The sequence below is a fragment of the Coenobita brevimanus genome, chromosome 14 (assembly GCF_032717465.1).
Source record: "Coenobita brevimanus isolate Jiangsu-jjx chromosome 14, ASM3271746v2, whole genome shotgun sequence".
Classification (NCBI taxonomy): domain Eukaryota; kingdom Metazoa; phylum Arthropoda; class Malacostraca; order Decapoda; family Coenobitidae; genus Coenobita; species Coenobita brevimanus.
This window is the reverse complement of record NC_136967.1, coordinates 28209668-28227257: the sequence shown is the minus strand read 5'-3', so window position 1 is coordinate 28227257 and position 17590 is coordinate 28209668. Positions and strand designations below refer to the sequence as shown.

The 17590-nt window shown below is 45.0% G+C and overlaps 1 protein-coding gene across 1 annotated transcript in view; it reads left to right on the top strand.

Annotated features, from left to right (window-relative positions):
* bbc (choline/ethanolaminephosphotransferase 1 bbc) overlaps positions 1-17590 on the top strand; it is a 149739-nt gene that overhangs the window by 17082 nt on the left and 115067 nt on the right. The window contains exons 2-3 of the mRNA XM_080264848.1: positions 5480-5627; positions 5825-5947. Coding sequence (XP_080120974.1) covers positions 5480-5627; positions 5825-5947 — 271 coding nt within the window. The remainder of the gene's footprint in view (positions 1-5479; positions 5628-5824; positions 5948-17590) is intronic.

Genomic DNA, 17590 nt, shown 5'->3' with positions numbered 1-17590 from the left:
CAACTATGTGTGTTCCCCCGTGAGTTCTGAACGCTACCTGGCCTATGTTTTGTCAAGGTTACCTCTCACTGGGCTCTGTTATGGACAACCCCAACCCCCCACGGTGACGTTGGACCCAGCCGGGGTCCAAGAAGAAGGCTCCTCTCAGTTATCAGCAGTGTTTGGACGTTATTCGTTGAGTGGAGAAGGGAGAGACGTTTGCACACTTGGCCAGGGAGCATGGCCTGAACGAGTCAACAATTTGCACTATTTACAAGAACAAGGCTAACATTTTGAAGTGCATCAAGGCCTGTGGGACTGGAGCATGAGGGTCCAGACTAAATATCCTTTATTTTCCAATGATTCTTAAATTTGTAAACCGTGGAATTTGTAATCCGCAGGTAGGTACCAGTCTCTAATTGCTGTGGATTAGGCGACAACTGAATTACAATCCTCAGTGTACCAGGCTAAGTTCATGCTCACATTCTCCTGATGCATATCCGGGACCATTTGCTAAAGTTTCAGAGGCCTTAGCAGTCTGGATTCATTTCCAAGAAGTCTACAGTTGACCATATCCTAGTTCTTCAAGTTCTTCTGGAATGCCATCTTCAGTTTCGACAAGGTCTGCTAGCAGCCTATGTGGATCTCAAGAAGGCTTTTGGCTCAATAAATCAGGAGGTACAGTGGGAACCCCTACGACACTGTGGAATCCATGCAGGGATAATCTGACTGATTGCTGGCCTGTATTCAAACACTGAGAGTGCTGTCTAGTGTGTGGGGTGGGGGAACATCCGACTTCTTCCTAGTAAGCTCTGGTGTAAGACAGGGATATGTCCTTGGCCCCACACTTTTTAATGCATGTATGTATTGGGTATTGGACCAGACATTGAGTCAAAGTCATTATGGGATATTAATTGGCAGTTTCAGGGTTACTAATCTTGGCTTCGCTGATGATGCAGTTATGCCAGCAGAGTCGCTAGAGATACTGTACTACTGAGTGCCTCCGAGGAATTTCACGAGAATGCGAACCCATTGGGATTAAAGGTCTCTTGGGCCAAGACCAAGGTCCAGACATTTGGTGGTTTGTTGGATGAAGCAGTTCAGTCTGTCCAGGCATGTGGTGAGGATATAGAAGTCGTGGAAAGATTCACTTATCGTGGTAGCGTGGTCCATAACTGCGGTAGATCAGACAGCAAGATCTCTTGTCGCATTGGTCTGGCCTTTGGGGTCATGGATTCACTCAATTTGGGTACTGTATTTGGCGCTGCTGTTATTTGTGTAGAAGGACGAAAGTTCACATCTTCAGGGTGCTGATGTTCCCTGTCTTATTTTATGGCTGTGAGACATGGACACTAAACAGTGACTTGAAAGTGACAGATTGACTCCATTGGCACTAAAAAGTTACCTCGCAGAATCATGGGATATCACTGGTACAATTGGGTGTGTAACAAGCGATACTCCATGAGACTGAATTGAGGCCTGTTACCCTCACAATGCGTCAATACCAGCTCCAGCTACATAGGCACGTGGCCTGCTTTCCCGAGGCTGATCCTGCACACAGGGTGATCTCTAAACGAGGAGGAGACCAAGGGAAAGGCCACGTAACTCATGGCTGGAGCAGGTCGATCACTTCTTTTGGGAGATTCTTAGAGGGGCAAAGGTCGCTGCCTGGAGAGTTGCACAAAGGGACCCGTGTGGATGGAGTCGGAGGGTAAGTGAGGCTGTGTGCCCCGCGGTGTTCGCCCATTCTTAATTGATTGACTCATCCACTTAGGAAATGGAGACTTGTCCAAGTATTAGGCTAGGCATTGAGGTGTAGGTTATGGCAGCCAGGCTTTCACTTATCAGTATGTAGATTTAGTTACAGAATAAGTTGCTTCCTCATAGCCATTACTGAATAGGAGTAGAAGAATCTGGAGATCCTGTTGTCAGATATTGCTCACAGGATGCCCCCTAAGGCAAGTGATAGGTAACTAGTATTGTATAATACAGTATATTCATGGTGCTCTGTCTCCATGGCCATATTAAAAGGGTGGTTTTTAAACTCAGGATAACTCCCATGAAATTAGTCATTCGTTATTTAAACTCAACAACTTCATGAAGTTTGTCATCTGTTACTTAGTTTTTGTAGCACTGACACATAAGTCTTGAACCATTTTCTGTTTTCTGACTATCAGTCATGATATTCTGCTGTTGGGCTTACAGTGTAATTTCTATGCTGCTCCTCTGCTCCATATTATAGTCAAACGTGTCAGGTATGAGTAGTAAATCAAGGCAGGTTATATGTGAGCTTGAAAGCTAATTCAGTATTATTTCAACCCCTGATTACACATGCATGATACATTTGACAGAAGCTTTTTTTACTATCAGTCACTTAACTTGTGCTTTGCCATCTTAGACTTTTTGTAAGTAGTACATGATCAAATATCACGTTATCTTAGTCTTATGTGACCCTTCTTGATAACAGACTTTGGCCTCACTGATAGTACTGTTAAGGTTCTTACTTAATTGTTGATAATTGCTCCTAGTCTGCGTTGTTCAGTTTAGAATTTAGTAGTTTATTTTGTTCATCAATTAGTCTTATACTTCTGTCTTTCTTTCCTTCATTCTTTCCTCTTCCTTCTGCCTCTGGGTGACTCTACACTGGGTGACAAGCCAGTGCTAGATGGTAACTATATAATCAAATTTTGGTGCCTGGTGGTTTAGTGGGTAATTACGGCACTGTAGTCTGATTGAGCCGGTGAAGGTTTATATTCAAGGGGTGGTTGGGGTTTATTGCTCTCGTAATGCCACTCAGGGATGAGTGAGGCTGGTCACTCTCATCTTAAATGTCAGGACCAACTTGCCTAGCCCAAGGCTCCTACACTCCTCATGGGGCAACGTAGGATTGGATGTTAGATGGATGGATGGATTGTACAAATACAATAATTTTTAGTTTGTTTATTGTTATAATCATCTTTACCATCCTAATGGTTTCCCGCATTCTCATTGACTCACTCGATGTAGTGCTGCTTTGGGTGTCAGCCCTTTCCTCTTTTCCTTGCTTCCTTTTCTGTCTTTCTTTCCTTCATTCTTTCCTCTTCTGCCTGTGGGTGACTCTACACTGAGTGACAAGCCAAATGGTCTCCTGTTCACCAGGAAACCCTTTACTACACTGGGTGGTAACTGTGTAACCTAATTATGGTGCCTGGTGGTGTAGTGGCTAATTAAGGTGCTGTGATCAGATTGAGCCTGTGTTGGTTTATATCCAAGGGATTGTTGGGGTTTATTGCTCATGTAATGCCACTCAGGGATGCATGAGGCTGATCATTCTCATCTTAAATGGAAAGACCAACTTTCCTAGCCCTGTGCTCCTCTGCTTCTCATGGGACAACGTAGGATTGAATGATGGATGGATGGATGTGTATATATATATATATATATATATATATATATATATATATTTACACACACACACACACACACACACACACACGCATGTATATATACAGTACATCTCTCTAGTACGCGCTTATATAGGCAGCAGACATGCTCGCTTACTAGGAATATATAAACTAATGGGAAAATTAACATATGGGCGGCACCCCCTTCTATTAGTGACCTTTTTGACACATTTGAGGGAAAATATCTAAGACATATACAGTACAGTACAGTAGGATCTCGCCAGTAATGTCTAATTGGTGCCAGAAAATAATAAGATTATTTGATAGATTGTCATGAGTACTGTAATATAAAAGTCACCTTGAACAAGTTAGTAAGGTGTTTGGTGTGATGATTGTTTAGAGGCCTGTGCATGGAGGCTACTGCGGCATACCCCCTGACCCCCCGCTGGCCTTGTCCCCATTCCTGTCTCTCATGCCAGGGTCACCTACTTCCATCAACAGATCATCAAACGTCACAGAGTCAAAATCTTCAGGAAGGTCCTCAGTATCATCAATGTCATCATCTACTCAACCTCTCTCTCTTGCTTTTTTTCGGCTCTTGGGTGTCTGTCCTTTTCTCTCCTTCATCCTTCTTTCCTTCCACCCTCTTTTGTCTTTCCTTCATTCTTTCCTCGTCCTTCTGCCAGGTGACTTTACAGTCCCTCTTCTGTCTTTCTTTCCTTCATTCTTTCCTCTTCCTTCTGCCTGTGGGTAACTCTTCTTTAAGTGACAAGCCAAAAGATTTCCTGTATTCCAGGAAACCATTTACTGTGTTGGGTGGTAACCATATAACCAAATTTTGGTGCCTGTTGGTTTATTGGGTAATTATTGCGCTTCAGTCAGATTGAGCTGGTGAAGGTTTATATCCAAGGGGTTGGTGGGGTTGATTGCTCATGTAATGCCGCTCAGGGATGAGTGAGGCTGGTCACCCTCATCTTACATATCAGGACCAACTGCCTAGCCCCGGGCTCCTATGCTTCTCATGGGGTAATGTAGGATTGGATGATGGATTGATGGATGGATGGATGAAGAGGAACTGTGAGGCTTGGTGATTGAGCTTGGGAGAATTTGTAAAAAACGGAATCTACAGGTGAATGTAGGAAAGGGTAAATTTGTGGTCTTTGAGAGAAATGAATTCACTAAATTTATAGTGAGAGGATGGAAAATGTGAGTGCATTTAAGTATTTGGGTAGTGTGATGAGTATGGATGGAAGTTTAGACAGTGGAGTGCTTGAAAGGGCACATCAGAGAAGAAAAGTTGCTGGTTCATTGAAAGCGGTGATAAATGGGGAAGTGAGAAAGGAAGTAAAAAAGTTGCTGCATGATAATATTGTGGTAATCACACTAATGTATGGAAGTGAATCTTGGACCTTGTTGGAAAGACACAAGTCAAGAGTGAGAGCAGTGGAAATGAGTTATTTGAGAGGAGCATGCAGAGTTACAAGGAGAGAGAGAGACTGACAAATGAGGGAGTGAAGGAACATTGTGATGTGGATGTGATAGAAATCATTGGGAGAAATACACTGAGGTGGTTTGGCCATGAGGAGAGGATGGAGAATGAGAGACTAACGAGGAGAGTGTATGGGAAAGAGGAAGCGCGAGACCATGTTTGAGATGGAGGGATAGAGTGGAGAAGCATATGAAAAACAGGGGTGTAAGTTGGGATGAGGGCATCGAAATGGCAGGGGACAGGGCAACATGGAGGCAGTTTAATTTTGGCCACCCTTTATAGGATTAAGTTGTCTGGCTATACTGTAGATGGATAGGTAGATAAATTGTTGTAAAAGGGAAGAATTGGGTTTACGATTGGGGTACCTGGTACCAATTAGGATAAATCCTGTAGGTTGTGTGCTTTCATAGTTTTATCATGAACTGGGCACCATAGTAATTGTGCACGATAACCAAGGGGTCACTGTATGTGTGGCTTAGTTTACTGAGCATAGTTGATAACTTTTGCCTTCTGCTTGTACTGTTTTGTTTCTGTTTCTAGCTTAGAGTTTTTTCCATCACACTGTGTTGGAAAATCTGGATAGGATTGTGATTGTTCTTTAATATGTCAAATAATGCTATATTGTTAGGTTCCTCGCTGGGCGTGCCTGTTATGTGCTTTGGGGCTGTTCATCTACCAAAGTTTAGATGCCATAGATGGAAAGCAAGCTCGCCGTACTGGCACATCCTCCCCTCTGGGTGAACTCTTTGACCATGGCTGTGACTCACTTTCAACAGGTTAGATTGTTATAACTTGTATCATTTAAGATTGTTTTTAATAGCTTTGGCAATAATAATGCATAGTTTGTTACCACAGTGTTGTTGCATTTGTAGTTTTAGTAGCTTATCCAGTCCTGTAGTGTAATATCTAAGAAAAAGAATTAATGTATGCTGCCAGGTTTAATCATTTCAGTAATAATTTTCTTTTTTTCCAGTTTTTGTTTCTCTAGGAGTGTGCTGTTCAGTTCGACTGGGGACCCATCCATACTGGATGTTTTTCCAGTGTATGGTGGCTGTTACGCTATTCTATTGTGCTCATTGGCAAACTTATGTCTCAGGTTAGTATTGGTTATTTTTCTTGTCTGATAGTTTAACCCATTTTTTTATGCATTGTCAGAGTACAATATTCACATTATGCCGTACTGTGTATGGGTTAATTGTGACATACAGCAAGGTGAAGAGGGTGAGGAGAAAGGAGTGATGGAAAGTACTACATATATTTGGTTTGGAAGGAAGCCCACTAAGTAATACAAATAACTTTTCTAATGACAGAAAAGTATGTATAGTAACAGGAAGGAAGGAAGGAATAATGAAGAACCACTGTAGTTCCAAGCCATAAGGCTATATGGCACTGAGGCTGACATTGAAGTGGTGTTGGCATGAAAGTGGTGTAAGGGAGTAAAGGTCATTGTCAGTTGGAAATCCCGAAACTATTCATGTCATGAAACCAAATGTCTAACCTGATAGGGATAGAGGGAAAATAAAGGGCATCATCCACTCACTTGATGTAGTGCTGCCTACTTCTTCCTTAGCCTTTAACATTCTTTTTCTGTGCCTGTTCTCCTCTCTTCCTATTTCTCCCAACTTTCCTGTCACTTCTTATTGCTTTTCTTTCCTTTACAGGTGGCTTTACATTGAGTGACAAGCCAATTGGTTTCCTGTAAGCCAGGAAACCATTTACAGCACTGGGTGGTAACCATATAACCAAACCATATGTGCTCCCTACGTGTCAGCAAGTGGGTTGGTGGAGGGTTAGTGCCCCTCCCCGTAAAACAAATAACTCAAAGTCAAATGACCACCCCTTAGGGATTATGGCGTCTGGCAATAGATAGATAGATAGAAGAAATACAGAAATATCAGAAAGAGAGGTATGACAGAAGAAGAGGACAGTAAGGAGAGAACGATGAGAGACAAAATGGCCTCTTTTAGTCGCCTCTTACAACAATCATGGATATTGGGGAAATACTGTTACCTCCCTCCCCTGGGAGGTGTACAGTATAGAGAGTGTAAATTGAAGTTAGTGGTGTTGAAGTGAAGTAAAGTTGTATTATATTCTTGGATTTGTTCATTAGAGCTGCAGATTCATATTGACAGGCTCTGTCTGCCACAAGGGGTGCCGGATCCCTACCTGGTACAATCCTGTGCTTGTAGGACAGTCACGGAAGCAGTTGCTTCCCTGTTGTTGCACAGTTACCCTCCTAGCCCATACATAATCATTTATCTGGGGATGCATGGGGGGCCTCACCATTCACTCACTCATTGTAGTGCTGCATTGGGTTTCTGCCCTTTCCTCTCTTCCATCCTCTTCTGTCTTTCTTTACTTCATTCTTTCCTCTCCTTCTGCCTACAGGTGATTTTACACTCCCTCTCCTGTCTTTTTTTCCTTCATTCTTTCCTCTTCCTTCTGCATATGGGTGACTCTACACTGAATGACAAGCCAAATGGTTTCCTGTATGCCAGGAAACCTTGACTACACTGGGTGATAACCATATATCCAAATTATGGTGCCTGGGAGTTTAGTGGGTAATTGACGCACTCCAATTGGAGTAAGCCTGTAGGTTTATAACCGAGGGGTGGTTGGGGTTTATTGCTCATGTAATGCCACTTAGGGATCAGTGAGGCTGGCCATTCTCATCTTAAATGTCGAGACCGACTTGTCCCAGGCTCCTACGCTCCTCATAGTGCAACGTAGGATTGGATGAAGGATGGATGGATGGATGCAGAGCTACCTTCCCAGCACTGACATAATCAGTTAAATGGGGGTGCACAGATACCTTTCTAGCCCTGACCATCAGTTACCTGGGGTGCATAGGTACTTTCCAAACCCTGACAGAGTCAGTTACTTAGGATGCACAGGTGCCTTCCCAGCCCTGACAGTCAGTTACCTGGAGTTCGCAGGTACCTTCACAGCCCTGACATCAGTTACTGGGGGTGCACATGTTCCTTCCCAGACCTGACATAATTAGTTACTTTTGGTGCACAGGCTCCTTTCCAGTCCTGACACAGTTACCTGGGGGATCCACAGTTTCTTTCCCAGTCATAACACAGTTTCCTGAGGGTGCACGGGTACCTTCCTAGCCTAGACATAATTAGTTACCTGCGGATTCACAAGCACCTTCCCAGCCCTGACATAATTAGTTACCTAGGGTTGCACAGGTGCCTTTCTAGCCCTGACAATTAGTTACGTGGGTATGCACAAGTACCTTCCCAGCCCTGACATCATTAGTTTCCTTGGGGTTGCACAGGTGCCTTTCCAGCCCTGATGTAATTAGTTACTTGGGGGTGCACAGGTATCTTCCCAGCCCTGACATAATTAGTTACCTGGGGATGCACAAGTACCTTTCCAGCCCTGACATAATTAGTTACCTGGGGTGCACAGGTACCTTTCCAGCCCTGATAATCAGTTCCATGGGGGTGCACAGGTACCTTTGCAGCCCTGATAATCAGTTCCCTGGGGGTGCACTGGTACCTTTCTAGCCCTGACATAATCATTTACGTGGAGTGCACAGGTACCATCCAAAGCCAGACACAGTTGGGTTTGCACAGGTACCTTGCCAGCTCTGACATAATCAAGGGTGCACAGGTAAAGTCCAGTTCTGGCACAAGCAGTGACCCAGGGGTGTACTACACCCAAATGCCTGTTTTATGGTGGTAAATGGTCCTTACATCAGCAGAAGTTGGGTGGTGCCGATAGCTGTAGGTGCACAGGTATATACCTTTCCCAGGCCTAGTGCATGCAGCTACTTGGGGCTACTATACCACCAGAGATTGGCCAGGGGTGGGAGTTTGCTGGGGCAGCGCATGGTTGATTTTCTTGTTGGCTCCAGTGGTCGGTGTGATATGGTTATGATTAGGCCTATAAGGAGGACAGCCAAAATACCAGTGAGCTGTCAGAGCCTGATGGGATGTCATGAAATTTATTCATATTGGTTTGTATTGTCCACAGTTGTAGAGATTTCATAACTTTTTTCCTTAGTGATTCTTCTTCTGCTCCAAATGCCTCATTATTCTTCCTGTATTTTTCTAAGGGAAAGAGTATGCAACATGCAAGAGGATGTTAATGCGTAATGTGCAGAATTCATTGCAAAAGAGATGCTACGAAGACTGATGTGCCATTTACAATACATTTCTGTGACTGCCGAGTCTGTACAGATCTTTCAGGTGGCCGATGAACCCAAGAAATGTCTCCCATGCCTAATCTGGAGTGACCTGCAAGTATCATCAGCACCAGAAACATCCACCACTGCCTGAACACCTCCATGCATTGGTAGGCCTTGTCTATATTGAAATTGTAGGTAAAGCTACACAACTAGTAGAGACTAGCCCCTTATATTCATCTCCAGATCGCAGTTCAAGACCTGAAGGCATCAGTTTAATTCCCTGTCCATGGATGTATGCCAACGCCGATACAAGTCCTGCAAGCGCTGCATGAAGGGGTGCTGTATTGCACTCGTTGTGTTCATAGGAACACCCAGGGTCTATATATATTTAGACCCTACTATGTTAATGTCACCCCTCCATGCTTTGACATCCTCACCACCCTGTGTACCCATCCCTCAGTGTCAACATAAACAACAGTCCCGTTACCACCCCAGCAGTAAACAGGGCCATAGGTGGGGGAATTCAAGGGGTAAAGACATGGTTGATGTTTGCCCTTATGATTGGTAAAGGGGGGGTGGGGTGAGTTGGGTGCGCAGGATAAGGAGGATGGTGTGCAGGGTAAGGAGGAGGATGTACGTCTAAGGGTGGAGGGGACAGCGGTGAACTTGATAGATGCTCTCGCTGTGTTGGTCTTGGGTAGGATGGGGGCGGTCATGGTGTCAGTGATAGCTATGGTTAGACGTAAAGAGGGTGTGGGTGATGGGGTACAGCATCTCAGCACCACCTCTAGCACCTGCACCACCATATTCAACAGACCCTGTGATTGACAGGTTTGATCAGCCAGCTAGGCTTTATAAAGTTTAGCAGTAACAACTGAACTTTATCAAGATTATCAGTGACAGAATTAAGCCACTCATTACTATGTACATCCCTCCAGTCCAGCAAACCAACTCTGTCTTCCTGAACAGCAACCAGCCACACCAGCTTCACCCTAAGATGACTTTGCTTATGAGTTTTAGGGATTTTGGGCAGGCCTTTATCATTTTCTGAGAAGGTTGGAAATCACCACATCATACCTTGAACCCTCATCTGTTGCATTCTACTTGTTCATTTAGTTTCATTTATAAAGGCTCCAACGTGCTTGCATGCATCAGTCATGGTTGCCTAATGGTAGCTGTCTGTGGTGCATGATCTCTGGCATCCTCCCTGCTCAGTCCTTATGCCTGAGGTCGCACTCAGTGACCTTGTCCTGGGTCTTTTTTGGTCTGCCTCTCGCAACCCTACCTGTGACATAAACAATTCTCACTTTCTGTACCCATTGTTGGGTTTATAAAATCACAAACAGCAAAAGTAAACCCTGGATATGTCAACATCTCCAGGAATGCCAGTATGGTAGTAAACACAAAAAATGTACAGTACTGTATGGTATACTGGTATAGTGGCTCTGTCTGCAAGGGAATAAATAATGTGCATAGTATCAGGTAATGCTATATTTAGTCTAAGATGCTGGCAGTACTTGCCAGACACACTAAATACATTACAGAGAATATGCCAAACGTTGTGCTGGCCTCCAGACATTACTTGAGCTGTCAACACATTTGTGCTGTGTTTCTGTAACACTCCCAGATCAAGTCCTCTTCCTTTGATGACCCTCTCAACCCATGGCAGTCTGTCTTTGCACCCTTGAATCTTCAGAGCCACCTAGCTTCTAGTTTGAGGTGGACTTTAATCCATCATGTTCTTGCACTTGGACTTGCAGACTTGTAGCTGGAGCCTGAACTTGAAACTTGAACTTGAACCAACTCCTAAGGAATGTGTACTCTGCCTAGAATTGTCATGGGTAACCTGTACTGTACTGTACTATTAACACATGGTAGAATTATGGTACTACAATTATGAGGCTGTCTTAGAAACTAAAAGATAAGGTTAATCTTGGGAGTAGGCTGTAGCACCAACTAATCAGAGCAGTACTCCCAGAGGGTGGGAATGCTCGTGAGGAGGGAGCTGGAGCTCCGTTTTCACTTGCTATTAGGATATCCTGACCATCCCCCTTTGCTGACCTTTTTCAGTGTGACACTGACATGGAGAGGATGCCAGTATACTCTCCCTATCACTTTCCTCTAACTACTCTATCACAAGCATTACTCTACATACACTACATACCACACAGTGTACTCCACTACATCACAGGGAGTGATGCCAGCAAGGGTATGCAGCAAGAAAACTTTTGCCCTGACCATGTAGTGGCAGATCTGAGGGGACGCATGGTCTGGGCTCCACCTGCACGGTTTTGGAACCCGGATAGGATAGGGCATGGATGTGTGAAACTCAGGAAGAATGTGGCAGAAACTCTGTCTATCTATCTATCTATTGCCAGACGCCTCAATCCCGTTTGGGGTGGCCACAAACAAATCGCCTTCAAGTCGCACTGTCCCCCGCCATTTCACTGCCCTGCTCCCAACTCACACCCCCCTCTCTCATATACCTCTCCACCCCATCCCTCCATCTCATCCTCAGCCTCCCCCTCCCTCTTCCCCCCTCCACCTCACTCACATACACTCTCTTCGTCAGTCTTTCACCCTCCATCCTCTCCACATGGCCAAACCACCTCAGTGTGTTCCTCATAACGCTTCCTATCACATCCACATCCACACCACAATGCTCCTTTATATCCTCATTCGTCAGCCTGTCTCTCCACGTGACTCCACAGGCTCATAAAATGTTAAAACAAGCATTTGGTGACAGTGCTTTGGGAATTACACAAACATGCAACTGGTTTAAGCATTTGCAAAATAGACTGTCAACAGATGATGATGCATGTTCTAATTGACCTTCCTTAAGTCCAACCTCTGACAATGTGGCCAAAGTTCTTGCAGCCATCCTTGAAGATCACTGGAGGACAATCCACAATGTTTGTGACATTGTTAGCCTATCATATGGAACTTGCCAATGCATTTTGTCTGGTGACCTTGAATTGAGACAAATTGCCGCCAAGTTTGTCCCGAGGTTTCTGAGTGATAAGCAAAAGTATCATCACATGCACAAAGCTCAAGGAAATGGCCAGAAATTACCCTAACTTCTCTCAAGAGTCATTACTGGTGATGAAAGTTGGATGTACAGGTATGACCCATAAACCAAACAACAATCATTGCAGTGGAAGAGCCCAGCTTTTCGCCAACTAAAGAAGGCACGTCATGTCGAGCAGTGTGAAGCCATCGCTCATCACTGTCTTCGACGTGGAGGACATTGTTCATAAGGAATTCGATTCTCAAGAATGCACTGTCAGTGCAAAGTTCTGCTGTGACATTTTGTCATTATGTGATTGCTCTGGGAGGACATGAGGCGAAAATGTCCAGATAAGTGGTGCACAAACAAATTGGTGCTTCACCCTGACAGTGCATGCGTGCTCACAACCCTTGTTGTTCACCAGTTTGTGACATCAAAAAACATGCTGGTTTTCCCCCATCCCCCATATTCATCAGATGTGGCCCCCTGTGATTTTTCACTCTTTCCAAATATGAAGTCCAGTTGATAGGACTAAGATTTGACACCATTGAAGAGAGCCAGTAAGAATCACAGAAGGTCCTGAACAAGCTGATGCTCAAGGACTTCCAGAACGCGTTTTGATTGCGGGAGAAGCACTGGGATCGATGTCTGCACACCCAAGGAGACTAATTTGAAGGGGACATTGGTGATTAAGATGATGTAAGTTTCTTTTCGTTCTTTAGTCAAATTTCAGGAACTTTTTGGTAGCACCTCGTACTTGTTTTCATCATTGAATTTCAATCATAAGAGCAAGCGTTATCATGTCATACATTGTGGGGACACTACACAGAATCAGATTCACTGTATCATCATTGTTGTTCAGGGTTAAGAATGCGTGTTCATTACTTAGAACCCCTTAACCCCCCCCCCCATCCTGACCGATATTCCACCACTGACTTCCCCGCCCCATCCTGACCAATTTTGGAAAAAAAAATTTTTTTGGCTCAAACCTCTGCTTTTGGTGAGAAACATCAAAAATTCTTTGAGAAATCGCTCACCTGAGGTTTAACCTGCCCCGTCCCGTCGACGTATGGGCACGTTGCAACGATTTGCATTTGCCAGTCCCGGCGACGTACCAGTACGTCGTGCAATTGCTATCTATCTATCTATCTATAGCCCGACGCCCCAATCCCGCAAAGGGTGGCCGCAGGCAAAACGCCTCCAAGTCACTCTGTCACCCACCATTTGACTCCCCCCCTCCAACTCACCCCCCCCTCCCTCATATACCTCTCAATTCCATCCCTCCACCTCATCCTCGGTCTACCCCTCCCTCTCCCTCCCTCCACCTCACCTACATACACCCTCTTAGTCAGTCCTTCACTCTCCATCCTCTCCACATGTCCAAACCACCTCAGTGTATTTCTCCTAATCTTTTCAACCACATCCACATCTACCCCACAACGTTCCTTCACTTCTTCGTTCGTCAACCTGTCCCTCCACGTCACTCCACATGCTCCTCTCAAGCAACTCATTTCCATTGCTCTCACTCTTGACTTGTTCCCTTCTTGCAAGGTCCACGCCTCGCTTCCATACGTTAGGGTAGGGATCACAATACCATCATGCAGTGACTTCTTAACTTCCATACTCACCTCCCTATTTCTCATCACTGCTTTCAGTGTGCAATTGCAATGTGCATAATTTCGACAATTTTCAAATTTCGCGCTTGATTTGCGGTACGTACCCTCGCCTGACCTTCCCCTACCTGCCACCAGGCGGGGACACTCGGCGACCCCGCGCGACCCGCGCTAGCCCACCACTTGTCCACTCACCTGGTAGCCACGGTCCTGCTCAGACATGGCTAAGAGAGGTCTCTCAGACAGCGAGATTCAAGTCGCCCTGGACACCTTTACCGGCGACAGTGATTCCCCACTGGACGACGAGGAGATGGACTAAGATTATGTGCAGCCAGAGGAGGAAGAAACCACCAGCAGTGACGAGGAAGTTCCGTCACCCAGGAAGCGGCAGTACGTGACTTAACGTGCTGCTAGAGAGGGGCAGGAGGCAAAGAAGGCACGTGGTATATCCTATCCCTATCCCCAGCGTGATTTGGAAGCAGAATTCGAGGACGAGGACGGAGCCGTGGGACGTGCTGCCACGTGGTATGGACGGGAGGTGATTACACATTGCGGCCCAGAGCGCACACCACGTCGTATGAGCAGGTATGGGCCTAGCATTCTGTTTGGGGAGCTAGGAAGTCAAGTGGAGGGAGTGGGGAGTGAAAGGGAAAGTCCAGGGATTAGGGAAAGTGAGAGTGACGTGAGTGAGTCATTGCTCTCCCTACGTAGTGTGAGGCGGCATAGTGGATCACGTGGGCCAGTGCGGGTGCGTTCCTTATCACGTGGGGTTGTGAGGGAGGGGGAAGGTGGGGAGGAACCACTCCAAAGCACGTCTTATGCTCCCCAATATCCCCTAACACGTGGTCGAGCTAGGTTGCGTGAGAGAGTACGTGGTGTGGTAATGGAGGGGGAAGGTGGGGAGGAACCACTCCCCAGCACGTCTTCTGCTCCCCAATATTCTCCTATTTCATCCCCACAGCCCCCTAATGTTCCTCAAGGCCGTAAGGGTAAGAGAAAGGGAAAGGGTAAAGGCAGAGGGAAGAAGAGTGACAGTGGGGAAGCCCTCCAAACTCCTTCTCCCCCACCTCCCCAACCAGGATCTCCTCCCCACCCAGACGAAGGCGGTGATGGGGCTGATGGGGATGAGGGATTTGTGTCGTGGGATTGGGAGGATGGGAGTGATTTTTCTCCCCTCATTCACCCCTTCACTGAGCAAGGGCGATCTGGCTGCATTGCACCAGGTATTCACAGTAATTCCACCAGGTTGGATTTTTTCCACCTGTTTTTCAGTGAGGCATTTGTTGAGCAGATTTTCCACCAAACAAACCTGTTTGCAAGCGCCCAGCGCCTAGAAAGTGAAAGATTGGGAACAAGGAGTAGGCATTCTATGATCTATGATTACCCTGTCTCCCTTCCAGAAATGTTCTTATTTTTTGCCCTGGTCCTTTTGATGGGTATTATAAGAAAGAATAGAATTCCTGCTTACTGGACTAGGGACCCTGTTATGTTTACCCCCATATTTGGTCAAGTGATGAGCCGTAATTCTTCAACAAATTCTCAGTCGCCTCCATTTTTATGATGCTCATGACCCTGCAAATGCAAACAACACTGACAAAATGAGGCGAATTCGGTTGGTCTTTGATCACCTCAGGCAAACCTTTCGTTCCTCATTCTATCCCTATAGAGATCTCGTCATAGACGAGAGTCTCGTGTTGTGGAGAGGCAATATTTCATTCAGACAGTATATACCCAGCAAAAGGCACCGTTTTGGGTTCAAGATCTTTGTTATGTGTGACTGTAGGACTGGATACGTGCAAGACATAGTCTTGTACACCGGTGCACAGACAGACATAATAGAAGATCGAAGTATTGGACTGTCGGGAGCAGTGGTAAAGACGATGATACAAGACTACCTTCATCGCGGTCACGTTCTCTACCTCGACAATTGGTACACTAGCCCTCTTCTCGCTCGTTATCTTCACACACATGAAACGGGAGTCTGTGGAACCGTAAAGGTGAACCGGCGTCACATGGCCAAGGTAGGGTGGAAACTTGCAAGGAGTGAGGTTGTCTTCTTCAAAGCCAACAACATCCTTGCAACAATGTGGAACCACAACAGAGAAGTAAGCCTCTTGTCCACGGTTCACCGCCCCTTGATGCACCGTACTGATTCTGTAGATTACCGTAGCGAGAGCAGGCGTCGTGTTTGGAAACCTGAGTGTGTTATGGATAACAATATAAACATGCGCCTCGTGGAGCAGATTGACTCCATGATATCGACGGTAGAGTGTGCCAGGACAACGGTGAAGTGGTATAAAAAACTGTTCTTTCACTTACTAGACCACAGGAGTTCAGGAAACATTTGAAGGGTTTGTGAGGGAGCTCACAAGAGAAATCTTTGCAAAGTATGCTGTTGAAAGGCCCCAACATCGCACCCGCACTGCCCCTATTGCCCAAACTCCCCAGAGAATATCTGGCCGCCATTTCCCCACTCCTATCCCTCCCCAGCCCAACAGACCTAGGCCCCAACGCAGGTGTCATGTGTGCAGTAATTCCCAGGTGAGACTCACAACACAGAGGAAGGACACCCGCTATGAGTGCGTGCAGTGTGATGTGGGTCTCTGTATTCACCCATGTTTTAGTGAATATCACACGTTGATGCAATTTTAGCATGGTGTGAATGCGAAAGGACGCTGAAATTATGAGGTAAATGCGACAGACAGACGCTCAGTGAAATTATCAGTCATATTGATCTCCAAATATTAGTATAAAGTGCCTACGGGTGGAACATAAGTGAAAACATTGTGTAAGTATATAAATCTGCCCTAAGTTGAAACTTACATAGAGAGGGTTCATAGCGTGTGTATAAAGATAAGCTTTCCTGACACTCAGTTGAATGAATAAGGCACGTATTAGTCAAAATAAAAGTCAGCAAGTGATAAAGTGAATAATTAGTATATAAGTGTGTAAGTGAATTAGTATATAAGTGTGTGAGTATTATGTGTGTCGAAACATTCCTTGCGAGGGTATTTTCAGGCGATATTCTCACGCTCACTTGAATAAATAATGGCAGTAAGTATGTACAGTGCATTATAGGGGTGTAAATGTGTGTAATGTAAGTGGGAAATTATAATTGGAGTGAATAAATAAAGTAGATGATGAAACACGAGTGTTTGAGATCTTGGTTGCCACGTGAATATGCGCTAGCATATCGCTAAATGCCCTCGTAATGAATGAAAATAATTGAAAACCTTTACAGTGGTGGAGGAAAGGTTCTATGTAAAGGGGAAAATAATTGCAAAGTGATAAAACAATTTGGTATGTTGAAATACGAGTCATAGCGAGTGCGCTTACTAAGCTGATGTGCGCTATACTTATGCTGCATGTCATAATAATGAATGAAAACATCTGAAAACACTTACAAACAGTTGTAATTGGTAAAATGTCATTGAAACAGAAGTATACAAGTAGAAAAAATGATAGGTTGACTCATACCAGAAACTTAGCATATAGCATGTTACGACTCGGACCAAACTCGCTATAGCTCGCGCGATGGTACAATGCTTATTTTTCATATATATGTGTCTGAAATCCATTATATTTGTTACTGTTATTGTTTTATTAGTTAAAATTCAATAAATATAGAGGTGTTGATACATTGTTGTTTCTCCCATTATTCCTTACCATAGATATAAACGCTTTATATCCAGCCCATTACAGAACACCATACCTGTGGGGGGGAACCGCACCTGTACGGACCACTTATAGACCGCGGGAACCACTCTCTTTGTGATTTTCCTTCGTTTCTCGATCTAAGCGGAAGTTTTAGCAAAAAAAAAATTTTTCCAAAATGGCTCGGGACTGGGGGATGTCATAGGTGCACAAAACCTCGGGACGTGACGGGTTAAGTTTCTAAGCATCACAACTATAAATAACTTACACTTTGACTCAAGAAAATGCAGGAGTGTGAAAGTCTAAATTAACTCTAAAATTTCTTGC